The 15,453-nt window shown below is 35.1% G+C and overlaps 1 protein-coding gene across 3 annotated transcripts in view; it reads right to left on the reverse strand.

The window, feature by feature from the left end:
- Positions 1-1,849: 1,849 nt before the first annotated feature.
- LRRCC1 (leucine rich repeat and coiled-coil centrosomal protein 1) overlaps positions 1,850-15,453 on the reverse strand; it is a 43,266-nt gene continuing 29,662 nt past the window's right edge. For all 3 annotated transcript variants that reach the window (XM_055546750.1, XM_055546749.1, XM_055546751.1), the window contains 8 exons: positions 15,054-15,255; positions 14,288-14,473; positions 13,366-13,540; positions 12,000-12,163; positions 7,437-7,645; positions 7,209-7,346; positions 4,501-4,636; positions 1,850-2,649 (listed from right to left, as the gene is read on the reverse strand). In XM_055546750.1, the coding sequence (XP_055402725.1) occupies positions 2,527-2,649; positions 4,501-4,636; positions 7,209-7,346; positions 7,437-7,645; positions 12,000-12,163; positions 13,366-13,540; positions 14,288-14,473; positions 15,054-15,255 (1,333 nt within the window). In that variant the 3' untranslated portion in view covers positions 1,850-2,526. The remainder of the gene's footprint in view (positions 2,650-4,500; positions 4,637-7,208; positions 7,347-7,436; positions 7,646-11,999; positions 12,164-13,365; positions 13,541-14,287; positions 14,474-15,053; positions 15,256-15,453) is intronic.

A 15,453-nucleotide genomic window follows, 5' to 3' on the forward strand; every position in this document is an offset into this window, starting at 1 on the left:
TAACTCTGGTGCGTGGGCTTAGGTGACTATGGCACATGGGATCTTCCTGGTCCAGGGATCAAATCTGTGCTCCCTGCGTTGGCAGGTCGATTCTTTACCACTGGACCACCAGGGAGGGTCTGTGTTCCTATTGAATAATCTTGTCCCCCACCCCACCCCCTGCCTTCAAGTCTTTTGTCAGTTTTTCTTCATGAATTTGGGGAACATGTTGTTAGGTGTATCCATGTGTATACTTATTATCCCTGATGAATTGACATAGTTTCATCTCTTTTCTTCTAGTACAATTTTTTAGTCTATTTTGTCTGATATTAGTATAGTCACTCCATCTTTCTTATGGTCACTGTTTACGTTATTTTTCTATCCTTTTACTGATATTTCCAATCTATTTGCATATTTGAAAGTGTTATGTAGTTGGATCTTGTTTTCCTATTCTTTTGATTGGATCATTTAATCCAGTCACACTTAATGTAATTATTGATATAGTTAAATTATGCAAATTTTAAATTTTACCTTTGCCATTTTACTGTTTCCTATCTTGTTTTCTTTACTGCATTTAAAAATTGCTTAATACTTTATTGCTTTTTCCTACTTTTGTATTACACAAATATTTTCTAGTGTAACATTTTAATTCACTTTGACTATTTTTTGGTTATACATTTTGAGTTACATCCTTAATGACTTCACAAGTTTATATATAAAACAGATTTATACTAACCCAATTTCAGTGAAATGTAGAAATGTTTCTATTTAGTTCTATTTTCTTCCACTTTTTGTTATGAAACTGTTTGTTTCATATAAAGTCCAAGTAGGACAGCAAATATATATTCAGTTAATTTTCGTATTTACAACTCATTATTGTCACTTGTTCCTATGGGTTTCAAGTTACTATCTCCTATTTCCTTACTTCCCAATCCAGCTTTGCTTCCATCCACCTGTGTGCTGATATGGAGAAATGTTACATTTTGTTTTACTCCCAATAATACAATTATATACATTATTTTATATTTTTTGATTTTTTAATCAGTTAAGGGATGAAGGGAAAATATGTATTTATATTTTTGTATAATTGTATATTTCACTTTATGAGTGTTTCTTTCTTCTTCTCATGTGTATTCAAATTACTCTAGGGTCACATTCTGAAAGGATTTGAAGTAAGAACTTCCTTCAGCCTTTTTCGTTAAGTGGGTCTGGTAGGAACATATTTCCCAGCTGTTACCTGAGAATGACTTTATTTTGGCTTCATTTGAAAGACAGTTTTGCTGGATATAGAATTCTTAGCTGATTTTTTTGTTGTTGTTGAAAACTTTGTCAGCCCACTGCATCTAGTGTGTTTTGCATTTTATTTTGAAGGATAATTTTGTTGGATGTAGAATTCTCAACTTATTGTTATTTCCTGTACCTAAAATATGTCCTTCACTGCCTTCTAGTCTCCATTATTTCTCATGAGAAATTTCTCAACTGTTAATTATTCCTTTACATTAAATCATATTTTCTTGCTACTTTCAAGATTTCCCCCAACAGTTAGACTGTGAAGTGTCTAGGTGTGGTTTTCTTTGTGTTTATTTATCCTGGGTTTTACTGAAGTTCTTGAACATGTAGATTCATCATTTTCATCAAATTAAGGAAGGTTCCAGCTATTATTTTACCCAATATTTCTTATGTCCTCCCATCTCCCTATAGGCTCCCATTACGTGCTGATATGCTTGATGTCCCACAGATTTCAGTATAAACCTTGCCTGTAATAAATGGGGCCCTCTCTTTACATTTTTTTCTGATTGCATTTAATTTTAAAAAACATAGTTCACTGGCTATTAGTTAGAGTTTGGTATTATAGTCTCTTTCTTTCAGAAATAGTAAGGAGAATAGTATTCAGATCTTTGTTCTGCATACACAGGAACATAAGAGATAACAAAATTGAAATAGGAATAAATGAACTGATATGAAATGGAATAAAAGTGTTTTAAGTTGTAAAGTAAGAATTCTCCTCATAAACTAACTAAAAAGGAGTCATTATGAGTGATGTGGAGACATATATATGCATTCTTAAAAATACCACAACTCTTATACAGATTTAAAATATTTTTTGGCTACACTTATGAGCATTTTAAAAGAATGGAGCTACCTCAACTGAAGGACAACCAATAAATATAATTAGTTCATCAACACAGTAAGGTTAACAGTATTAAAATAGTTTCCCTCATGTAGTCAAAATACTAAATTTCCATTAACATACTTATAGGCAAATGTGTAATGATCACACAATGTATATAGCACAGAAACAAGAAAAAGTGTTTTAAGTCTAGTTATTTTGATAGGTTTTTCTAATACACATAATTGTCAACAATTTATTATAAAAAAACCTACATATACAATTAATACTTGATCAACAGTCTTTTAAAATATAATCAGAATGAAATGTGTAGAAAGAGACATTTCAAAGTCACAGCAGTTACTACTATTACAATATTTAATCATTTTTACAATAGGCCTGCCGATCCATTTCAATTAAATTTGTTCTCAGAACCATCAAATTTCTTGCTGAATTTGACTTAGAGCAAAAGCAAGTTGCTTAATTTTTGTTTCCATTGCTTTTTTGTTCTTGCATGTTTCTTCCAGAAGTCCACGCATTTCTTCTTCAACTCGATGGACCTAAATCAATATGTACATTTTATAACATTTTAAATTTCTCAGTGAAAATGCATTTTTAAAAATGCAGACAGTAAAAGATTTGTATATATTTTATAATTTGTGATGTTGATGTTCATTTAAAGCAAGAGGTTAATAAAATGTTAACCTATTCAAATACTAATATGGAAAACAGTGTCATACTGTATACAAAATATTCACATGTGTACTATCCATTTATTTCTCATAGGCTCTTGTAATGAACACATGATAATTTAACTCTATTTTATAGTTCAGAAAACTTGTTCAAGGTAGTGGTACTTCTCAGTAGCATATCTGGATGAAACCCAGTCTTCTGACTTAATCTTCTGACTCAACTGCTTTCTCATTCCTAAGCAGTCCTATGATGCTTATGAATGTCAAATCATGACTCTTGACTTATCCTTACAAACTTTCAAAACTGAAATCACCTCCCTTCCCAAAGAAACTCTTTAAACACTGCATTTCTAAAACTGCTGCTGGTGGTTATACATTATCATCTTTTTGAGAGATAATTTTATGATTTACTGTTAACTCATATTTATTCTCCTAGGATTCAGTGTATTTGATACTATTAATTTCTGCTTGAAACTCTCTCTCCTATTATACAACATTCCTGAGGGTAATACCAATATAGTCATCCCTATCTGTCTACTTCCCTCTTCCTAATCTCTAATATAGACTTCCTAATTTTTTTCCTTCTAAAAATTAACATTTCTCCTAACTTAAATGATCACCTGTATGTAATGCCTTTTTTCAGTCTTACCACATTTAAACTTTGGTGCCATTTTTCTAATTCCCTAACAAACACCTCCCTATGATACTACATCATACTGGCAAGATGTCCAAAATCAAACACAGTATTTTGCTTTGAGTTAAAGGCCTAATATCATACCTTATTTAATAATACCTAGTGTACTCTTGTTCAACACTCAGTAGATTTTAAATATATGAAACAGCCACTGCACTGAAATAACTAAATTTTGAACAAACTGTATTTCTTTATTAATTGTGATTATTTTCAAAGACCTAATTCCCTCTTTCTGGTTATACAGGCTCCTTTAATGTCATTTAACTACACAACCTTGATTATAAAATATTTAGTATACCTTTCCTTTTCTATTAACTCTTTTCCTTTTCTAGTTGCTGATTTCTGAATTTCCAGTCTTAAAGATATGTGTTTCTTATTAACACTTCAAAATCTGGGAAAAATGAAAGTTCATAACTGTCTCATTTAGTGGATCTTAACAGTGAAGTCACATGAGAATCACCTGTTGAGTTTTAAAAATATCCAGGTTTGAACCTAGTCTTAGTGGATCAAAGTATGAGGGGAAAGCTCATACATAAGTATTATTAAAGCTTCATAAGTTAATTCTGATGTTTCCCTGTCATTCAGTATAATCCTATACCCATTCCTTTGTCAATGAGAAACTTGACAGTTTGAACCCTAATTCATAATAAAACAATCCTTGAGAACTTGTCCAAGGCAGTAATGGATTGTACTTAATACATTCACATTCTCACCTTGCCTATGTGTAACCAAAAGGGCTTCCAGCTCAAATTGGTGAAGGATATAAAAATTGTTATCCAGAGCTCATGGAGCAGGTGCATTTCAGGATCAAATTTATAATCTTGGTTTCATTAAAATTCTATTCTACAACTAATCTAAGTATTATCAACATGTAGGTCTGGCTTCATGACTGTATTAGTAACATTCTTCGTATCTATTTGGTTGTTAAATCATGCTGCCTTTTCTCCTTATCACTGTTGAAGATACAATTTACTTAGCTATAACAATTTAATACTGATTATCAAAGTGAATTTTACTTACAGTACCTTTAAATTTGCAGAATCAATACATTTCTGTTTTTCATTTGCCAGTTGTATTATTTCATTTTGATGAGCTTCAACAATTGCATCAACTTGTTTCTTAAAGGCATCATCCATACTTTGAAGCTTTTCCATTGCATCCCTTAAAAACAAAACAAAACCACATATCTACCTGGATGTATAAAAATTAGGATTTTTTTTTTAACATGGAAGCACTCATATTCATGTTTTAATGGGAGCTTAACTCCACTGAATATCAAAAGACTATCTTGGGTAACTAAAGTTATTAGTTCATCATCCAACAGAATCTGTTAGTAACAGTTTAGAGCAGGGTAACATAAGTGGAAGTTTGTTACATTATCCTCTGAAAGTTAGGATACATTGGTTCTCACTTGGGAGTCTAAGGATATGCTTGATAAGCATCTTCACAGATGCTTTCAATTTTTTTTCCTCCATGTATTAGCAGTATGATAATAATTTACAGTGTCTATACTATAGGCAGGTTCAAGTTTATAAGCACGTATGTCTGATTTTCCTATGTTTATGCTTATCAGATAAAACCCTATGTTAATAAACATATTATAAACAGTATTTACAAAATTTCAGTGCTAAATGTTTCTTATAAGCAAAATACCCATTTCTTAATATTAAATATGAATAATTTTATTAAAAACGTTAAGCTCATAATGAACAAGCTTCCTGGTTTTGGCAAAGACCACTGCAACAGTGGACTGAACATTAGGACCGAAACTGTGCTCCTGGGCACGGAAACCATTCTGTGTCCCCCATTTCTTGTTTGCAGGGAATAGATTCCAGCCTCCAAGACTTTCCCTGAGTTTCAACAGGTACATTTGAACAGTCACTTACCAGGGAAGGGAAGGGATGCAGAGATTAGGTAGAAGACCACCTTAGGCCCGATCCACAGAGCACAGGCCCTGCACATACCCTACTCTTTACAGCAACTCCACCCCTGAACCACTGCAATAAACCTGCCAAACCCTCCCATGCTGGGACACAGGTTTTGAGGCACAAGCCTATTGCGTCCCCTTTTGTCTGGCAAAGCAACAGAGTGATCCTTTTCTACATCACCCAAAACTCTTGTCTCTGACACTTCGTTGGGCACAGGTGCAGGGAGACTGAACTTTCAGCATTAGGATCATGAATCAAAAGTCTTTCTTTTATTCCTGTTGCAACATTTGGTAGCTATGTGACCAAGGGCAAGTTCACAACCTCTGGATTTAAAGTCTGTCAACTATAACACGATAATCCTGCCTGTTTGGCTAATCTCACAAAATTACTGCTGGGTTCAAAATAAGATATAAGAAAATAATCAACTTATATGTTATAGAAACCTATGCAAATAAAATCTTTCTTATGAACAATGATTTTATTAAAGTTCTATTAAATTAAAAATCATACCTACCAATCTCAGTCATAAGAACATTAAGGTAAAAATCAGGCCTTTTTATTGTTTTGCTCTTAAAAACACAATAAACAATATAAGAGATTCTAAAAATTGTCAGGCTTTATGGTTTTTATTAAGTTTAGGAACTTCTAGTTATATGAAATGATTGTGTCTTTTAGGATCAAAAGGACTTCATACTGCAAAGCTATGACCAGCAGGAAAGAAAACAGGCTCTAAGTCAATGTTTCATTGCATTAATGTTTGGTTGTAAAGCAAAGTATAACAGGGTCCATTAGCAGACAATGGACTGTATTATCAATTAAAACTTCTGGGGTGTATAATAACACCTTTCACCTTTTCATTTACATTGAGTTAAAATATGAAAAATCAAATTTCGAGGTTCTATTAGATTTGATATAATGGGGAACCTACCTCTATATGAAATTTTGGGGCTACCTACATGCCACATTATCTACACCATTCTATATTTTGACATGAGAACTGGTCACTAAACCATCTACCTATTTTTTAGGTCAGTTAACTTTAAATTATTTTAACAAGTCTAGTCATATAGTTTATAAGGTAAAACCCTCATTTCCTCTAGAGTATTTTATAAAATCCATATAACAATGGCATATGCGTACAGATTTCTTCCTTATTTAAAATCAGCTCTCATCCTCAGTTGGTGCAGGCTAACTGCTACCGACATCTGTTTTAGATTCTTCAGAAGCTCTCTGTCCCTGGTAGTCAGTGATTTTCCATTCAAACAGAATTTGAAAACAGTAATTCTAGTAATAAAAACTAAATACACAGCAATTACTATGCATCAAGCACTATTTAAATGCTAAACAGCCCATACAAATCATATACATACATAAATACACACATACACAAAGTTTAAACTTCCATCAAATATTAAGGGAGGAACTATTATAATCATTTTATAGATGGAATGGAAATTAAGTGCTTGGCAAATAACCATGTCCAAAATGTTTTTACCTTCCTCATGCCTGCTACTGCTACTGCTAAGTCACTTCAGTCGTGTCCGACTCTGTGCGACCCCATAGATGGCAGCCCACCAGGCTCCCCTGTCCCTGGGATTCTCCAGGCAAGAACACTGGAGTGGGTTGCCATTTCCTTCTCCAATGCATGAAAGTGAAAAGTGAAAATGAAGTCGCTCAGTTGTGTCCGACTCTTAGCGACCCCATGGACTGAAGCCTACCAGGCTCCTCCGCCCATGCGATTTTCCAGGCAAGAGTACTTGGTTTTCTTTAAAGATATCCCACATACTTTAGGACTTAATGCTTACTTTTGTAGTTCGATACTTTTGTCTCTTTCCGCTTTAAGTTTTCTTTCTTTGTTTTCAAAGTTTTCTTTCACTTCTTTTACTTGCATTTCAAGATGACATAGAAGTTCTCCTTTATCATGCCACTTCTGATTAAGTGTACTAATATGAAAAAAAATAATTAAAAAAAAACCGGTTACATGAAATTATTAAGCCACATGTTATTACTCAATGGGAAATACTGTATAATACCTGTAAGCTTTTCTGATTTCATCAAGTTCTAATTCCTTCACTTTCAGCTGCTGTTTTAGTTTCTCTTTCCTTTCATTGTGTCTTTCTAGTTTCTCAACTATTTCATCCAGTTGTGAAGATTTTTCTTCAAGTTGTTCCTGAGTACATTTTTGTATTTCAGTGATCTTTTCATGTAATATTTTGATTTGTTCCTCTCTTTCCTGTAAACACTTCATTTTTACAGAAAATAAATCATTATTAAAAAAACAATTATTTTTCTTAATCTTAAATGTCTTATTTCCAAATTCAATATGGTTTAAAATTACTATAAAAACTAAAGATTAAAAAATAAATTGAATGTTCAGGGAATGTTTTAGAAAAGATTTCTACAGAACATTTAAAAAATCACAATCAATAAGGAATAGCACCATTACTTTGTTTTAAATGCCATTAAGAATGATACACTATGTACACTTTTTATTTCATTAGGTTACTACCAACCACACAAAAGGAGTACACGGGAAGAAAAACAGTATAATGACAATTTTATTTAACATGGAATATAGCAAAGATTGATATTCACGATGCATGTATGACACAAAGTACGATTTCTACTCTGCTAAACAAGTGTCTTCTGCATTAGAGTGAACAAATACTTTAAAGTATAATTTCATCACTATTGAAATGTCCCATGAAAATAGATTCTACATTCCCCCAAACTTCCTTTCATCTTCTGTCCTGTGAGGCCAACTGTATCCTCTTATTTGCATACTACACATCAGAGGATTAATGAAAGATCAAAACTACCTTGTTCAGTTCAGTTCAGTTCAGTCGCTCAGTCATGTCCGACTCTTTGCGACCCCATGAATCGCAGCACACCAGGCCTCCCTGTCCATCACCAACTCCCGGAGTTCACCCAGACTCACGTCCATCGAGTCAGTGATGCCATCCAGCCATCTCATCCTCTGTCATCCCCTTCTCCTCCTGCCCCCAATCCCTCCCAGCATCAGAGTCTTTTCCAATGAGTCAACTCTTCGCACGAGGTGGCCAAAGTACTGGAGTTTCAGCGTTAGCATCATTCCTTCCAAAGAAATCCCAGGGCTGATCTCCTTCAGAATGGACTGGTTGGATCTCCTTGCAGTTCAAGGGACTCTCAAGAGTCTTCTCCAACACCACAGTTCAAAAGCATCAATTCTTTGGTCTCAGCTTTCTTGATAGTCCAGCTCTAACACCCATACATGACTACTGGAAAAACCATAGCCTTGACTAGATGGACCTTTGTTGGCAAAGTAATGTCTCTGCTTTTGAATATGCGATCTAGATTGGTCATAACTTTCTTCCCAAGGAGTAAGCGTCTTTTAATTTCATGGCTGCAATTACCATCTGCAGTGATTTGTTAAGTGTTTGCAGGTATTAGGCCTCATCTGACTTATTTATGCCAATGAACATATCTGCTTTACAGGTGCATGCCTGGATGCTGGAACCCTGTAACATCAACTAATGATAACCGTCTCTACCAGTAAGAAAAAAATGAAATTAGTAGTTCCTATTTTCATCCTGTTTCCCCTGTCCCACCTTGCCTTTTTCCCTTTTGGGAAGATGATGGAGGCAAACAAACAAATACTGAATGAGGCTTATTTAGGAATGAATTCATCAGTATCTTAGAAAATGTGGTTCAATTCCTCAGTGTGTTATACATCTAAAAATTCTAAGCAATGGTATCAGGTAGTCTTGACCAACATTTCCATAATTTATTTTCTCCCCACAACTCTCATACTTAAGTACTTAGGGGAGAGCAGTCTTAATATATTATTCAGTTCAGTTCAGTCGCTCAGTCATGTCCGACTCTTTGCGACCCCATGAATCGCAGCACGCCAGGCCTCCCTGTCCATCACCAACTCCCGGAGTTCACCCAGACTCACGTCCATCGAGTCAGTGATGCCATCCAGCCATCTCATCCTCTGTCATCCCCTTCTCCTCCTGCCCCCAATCCCTCCCAGCATCAGAGTCTTTTCCAATGAGTCAACTCTTCGCATGAGGTGGCCAAAGTACTGGAGTTTCAGCGTTAGCATCATTCCTTCCAAAGAAATCCCAGGGCTGATCTCCTTCAGAATGGACTGGTTGGATCTCCTTGCAGTCCAAGGGACTCTCAAGAGTCTTCTCCAACACCACAGTTCAAAAGCATCAATTCTTCGGCACTCAGCCTTCTTCACAGTCCAACTTTCACATCCATACATGACCACAGGAAAAACCATAGCCTTGACTAGACAGACCTTTGTTGGCAACGTAACGAACGTCTCTGCTTTTAAATATGCTATCTAGGTTGGTCATAACTTTCCTTCCAAAGAGTAAGCGTCTTTTAATTTCATGGCTGCAGTCACCATCTGCAGTGATTTTGGAGCCCCCCAAAATAAAGTCTGACACTATTTCCACTGTTTCCCCATCTATTTCCCATGAAGTGATGGGACCAAATGCCATGATCTTTGTTTTCTGAATGTTGAGCTTAAAGCTTATTATTATTAGGAATTCATAAAAACTACAGAAGATTCTTATGAAATAACCCTGCTAATAAAAATAACATTGTAGCATCAGAGAATCTTGTGACCCATACTTAAAAGTACCAAAATAATACATATGAGGAAACCAAACCTCAAAAATCCTGTTTTAGAATCTACTTATTTGAAAATATTGAACTCCAAATTCTGCAAATTAGCTCATTATCCCTTTAAGTTATTAGCTATGGTGAACTATTTGGGCTTCCCTGGTGGCTCAGAGGTAAAGAATCCTCCTGCCAATGCAGGAGACACAGGTTTTATTCCTGGGTTGGGAAGGTCCCTGAAAGAGGAAATGGCAACCCACTCCAGTATTGGAGAATCCCATGGACAGAGGAGCCTGGTGGGCTACAGCGCATAGGGTTGCAAAAAGTTGGACACGACTGAGCAACTGAGCACACGGTGAATTTATCACTATAAGAAATTATACCTAGTTATCTCTGTATGTTCTGTAATGAGCTGGGATGCACCATTAATGCTCATATCTTTGAGCTTGATACAACGGTCTTTAAAGTAAATGTACTAAATTGTGAAAAGAAAGAAAAATGATGAGTTGAAAACTTTTTTTTTTTAAAACCAAAAATCTAAAAACTAATTTCCTTTTTGGCTCCACTGTGTTATTCATTACTAGTGATTTTCTCCCAAAACTCTGTTCAGAGACTGATAAGCAGTAGTCTTACTGCAGAAGTCGTTATGTCAAACATGGTATTATGCTGAATATAGAAAAAATGCTTACTGATTAAAAATTTTGAATAATTTTCAGTGTAGCTTGGCATGTATGACAGATATAATGGAAGTTTTGGTTTCTTCCAAAAGCAAAAACAATGATGTAATTGTTTAGGGTAATTATATTATCTAAATACAGTTCAAAAATCCCAGTTCAAGCATTCATAGTCTAAATCTAATTATGGATATAACAACATGGTGATAATGTTTCTTAATTTTCTGTACTTGATGAAGTTCTGTTTCTTAAAAATGACTAAGGGGGGAAAAATCAAATCTTAGATAGTTATAATTAAAGACTGAGTTCCTTAAAAAAATAAAATAAAAAAGAGAGAGAATGAGTTCCTAACTTTGTGGGTGATAATCCCATTTAGAAGTTTCTTAAAATCCCGTTTCTTGGGCTATTTTTTTAACACCTTGAAGATAATCTTCAGAAGAAAATTCTGGAGTTCAAATATGATTCAAATTTTGGAGTTCATGCTAACTTTCAGAATATTTCTCTGGGAATTTTCACGTAATATACTTTGAAACAAGAGATGCTGTTAGTTTTCCCTAAGACAGGCCATATTAAAGAAGAAGGTAAAAACAGTGTGTCTTGGAAATAAGCACGAATCTTTTACATTCTGTTCATGGCATGCTGAAGTCCATGGGGTTGCAAAGAGTGGGACACCACTGGGCGACTGAACAACAACAAGGTTTCGTCACAGAGAATTCTGAGAACTGAGAACTGGAAGATACTAAACAACACAAAGTTTAAATAAAAATGCTACCTTTTTTTGGTTCCTAACCCTTTACGGGGCTCTGAAGGCAAGAACACTGAGGTGGCTTGCCACGTCCTCCTCCAGTGGACCATGCTTTGCCAGGCCCTGCTGCCGCCACACGTGGCCAGACAGCATGCTGGCGCCCTGCACGTCCCACTGCTGGTCCTCGCTGAGTGTGCATAACTCCACCGGCCGCCAAGCCCAGGGAAGCCTGGTGTGCTGCATGCACAGAGGGGGTCGCAGAGAGCTGGACATGACTCAGCAACTGAAGAGCAACCACCACCCATTATGGACACTAGTTGCAATTACTCTGGAGGGCCATAATAACACCCTCCATAAAATTTTGAGGTAAAAGTAATTTCAAGTTAATAAATGTATTATATAACTTTTAAAAGCAAAGTGGCAAACGTTATTAAAAAAACACGATAGTATGTCTTAAATTCCACAACAGTTGGGATTCACTGAGACAAGTATTTATTAGATAGTTCGATCCACACATTTTCAAACTTTCCCTATGAGCTGTTCCTAAAATAAAATGTCAAACTCACCTCTTTCAATTTTCCAATGGTTTCGGTTTGGTCGTCTATGATTTTACATTTGATTCTTATTGTGTCACTGTCACGCTCGCTTGCTTTTCGCAGACATTCATTCTCCCTATACAAACTTTCAAGCTGAGCCTCTACTCTCCCATGATTTTGGACTAGACAAGACCCTAGGAAACAAACATCACAGTAAAAACCTTAAGAAGACCTTAGAGATTTGTTTTTAACGAGCATCTAATTTTATAGTGTATGACAGAATGAATAAAAGAAGCTGAATAAAGAAACAAAATACGTAACAACATAATACGAAGTGGAAAGAGAAGAAAGGGGCCTTTTAAAAACTGTGGGTATTTGAGAACCTAAAACCACAGTAACCATGCAAGCAGCTACTTTTGTGAACAACTAAGGGAAAGTGAAAGGGAAGTCGCTCAGTCGTGTCCAACTCTGCGCGACCCCATGGACGGCAGCCCACCAGGCTCCTCCGTCCCTGGGATTTTCCAGGCAAGAGTACTGGAGTGGGGTGCCAGTTCCTTCTCCAATGCGTGAAAGTGAACAGTGAAAGTGAAGTCACTCAGTCGTGTCCGACTCTTAGCGACCCCATGGACTACAGCCTACCAGGCCCCTGTGTCCATGGGATTTTCCAGGCAAGAGTACTGGAGTGGGTGCCATCGCCTTCTCCGGTGAACAACTAACTGAGACACAAAATATTTAATGGGTCATGTTATGCTGTCCATACAAACAAAATTAATTTGTAATCATATTACAGATTCCTACATGGAATGGTCAAATAAGCAATGTTCCATTTAGGCCAACATCTACTAGTCATAATTTGTAAAGTCTCCATGAATGCCTTAAAACAGTGTATATCTCTTGCTTTATGGTGACTGGAAAGGGAATGAGACTAAGGATAAATTTACCTGAACCTAAAATGGCTTTTATTCATAACTGATTTCACATTTCTCCACATGTAACAAGATAAATGTTAGCAACATTTATTTTCTTAGCAAAAAAATGAATGCTGCATATGTACAATTTAAAATCACTAGATAAGAAAGAATTGTTTTCAATAACTTATTCAGCTGTAGCATCATAAAGGTATACCTGTTCAGAAACATAACCAAATTACACTGGGAAGAAAATCAGAGACAGCAAAATATCAGAGCTATAACTATAAAATGGGTGTGATAAACTCCTTCTGAATTCCTTAGTATAATTTCATTCCTGTCTGACTGACCAATGACCAGTTACCCTTCTGTATAAAGCGTCACCTTCTTTCCTGGGATGTCTAGGAAGAATTAACCCTCCCTTTTCTAATACACTGGTTTGCAGGATGAGCAGAAGGGGCTATTTTTTGAAAAATTGAGAATTTTACCCTGTAGTGCCAACTCATGTCCCCATACTTTTCTTTCTGTCCTTAAACCATAAATTAGCGATTCCTTGGCAGCTAGCTCGGAAATAAGCTGCATTTTTTCCTGCTTGAGAAGTTCTATTTGAATACTCTTCTGCTTGTCATCTTCAATTAAAATTTCAAGTGTGTTGATTTGATTCTGTATACCACCAAAAAACATTGAAAAGAATGCAAAGTAATTATTATATTTAAGTACTTCTTTATTTTCTTTCTGTATTTTATAGTGAGAAAAAATGTTATTTAAGCAAATGCAAAGTAATGTTCCTAAATTTTACATAGAAAATGTTTTAATTTTATTGACTAAAAATAAATGTAGGTCATTAAATAAAAAGTCAAATTTTAAGAGGCTATTTATGTAAAAACTCTGAATTTTATTTAATATTTTAAAAAGAGCAACTACACATGTATTAGTCAAAATTTCTCACCAAGGATTTCCATCAACAGTCTAATGGTCACTTATATAAAGTGAGTCCTTTTGAGCAAAATATCACTAATATTTAAAACTGAGACAACAGAAATAAAGTAATTAAAAAAGTATTATAGTTAGGTATATTAGTATGTAAAGACGTCCACTACCACAAAATTAATATCAATAATTCCTTTGATATTTTCCAAACTTCAACCATCTGTATCACTGTAAAACTGGTATCTATTTACTTAGTATGCTTCTTAAAATTAATTCACTTACTTATTTAAATACGATTTTAGTGTAAGTAGTACAACCTGGGTAGCCATGGTTTATCTCCTAATTATATTAGTCTTCACACACATAAAAATATACTTGGTGTTATCTAGTTCACAATTGTATACTTCCTAAAATGATCACAATATACTTGAAAAAAATGACATAAGAAGTTAAAAAGGAAATATAGTGGTAGTGTCTTACCTGTAAATTTGCTGCTGTTTCCTGTTTCAATTTAGAAACTTCTGCAAGTTTTGTTTTTTGTTCCTTCACCATACAGGTTAGGTCTTTAATTAAAGAAGATGACTCATTTTCTTTTCGTTGAGCCCAAACGAGAGCATGCTTGCTTTTTGCTAATTCAGTTGCAACATTTTCAAAACCATCTTTAACCTATATTTTAAAATTGCATTATAAATAGCAGTTCTCGGAATATTTAGAAAATATCTGATTTTGGAAATAGCTTACTTTTTTCATTTTTAGTATCTGAGTTTTAGCAATAGCATGAAATTCACAGGTAACTGGCTTCTCAGGTCAGCCAGGCCATATGTGTTTATGTGTTTTAAGGTCTGGACCCTGCTATTTTGACACAAAAGCAGCCAGACACTGTGTAAACAAGTGAGCATGGCTCTGTTCTCATAAAACTTTACAGAAACAGGTAGTGGGCCAAAAATAGCCCAGAGACTTTAGTGTGCCGATCCCTGCTCTAAAGTACAGATAATAGACAATGCAGGTTTCCTAATTCCTATTCGAGTGCTCTCTTTACTTGACCATTTATAATGTCACTTAGCTTTGGCAACAGCACTGAAGATTAGCTATTATTTATGTGAAGAAATAAGGCTCTAAGAACCTAATTTGCTTACGATCCTATAGGCAGCATGCAAATAGAGCTAGAATTCTAAAATGTAGTCCTCTTATCAAATCATAACTTGCTGATTCTGTTTTCAATAAAAAGCTAGATGCCAGTTCTTACGTCTTTAAATCTTCTGGCTTCAACAGTTAAAGCAATACGGAATTCATTTTCTAAATCCATATACTGTTGATTTAATGCATCAATTTTGTCTTGATATTCTTTTATAACTTGCTCATGCTTTCTCTCTTCTTTAGCAATTTCTTTAGCTAAGGCTTCCTGGAACTCAGCTTCACTAAAAAATTCCCTTGTTTCAATGTCTTTCCTGGAATGAAAAACAAAAATCAAAGGATGCTGTTTACATGGAAAGAAAACTTTAAAGGCCTTTAGGTACTAAATATTCTGTATTTCCTATTGTTAAAGATCGGCTCCTTACTTTCAAACACAAAACTAGGGACAGGATGGTAGATGCAGGAAGAACACAAGTTTATTTGACTGTTCATTCAGTGGTGACAGGGATATG

The sequence above is a fragment of the Bubalus kerabau genome, chromosome 14, assembly GCF_029407905.1.
Source record: "Bubalus kerabau isolate K-KA32 ecotype Philippines breed swamp buffalo chromosome 14, PCC_UOA_SB_1v2, whole genome shotgun sequence".
NCBI lineage: Eukaryota > Metazoa > Chordata > Mammalia > Artiodactyla > Bovidae > Bubalus > Bubalus kerabau.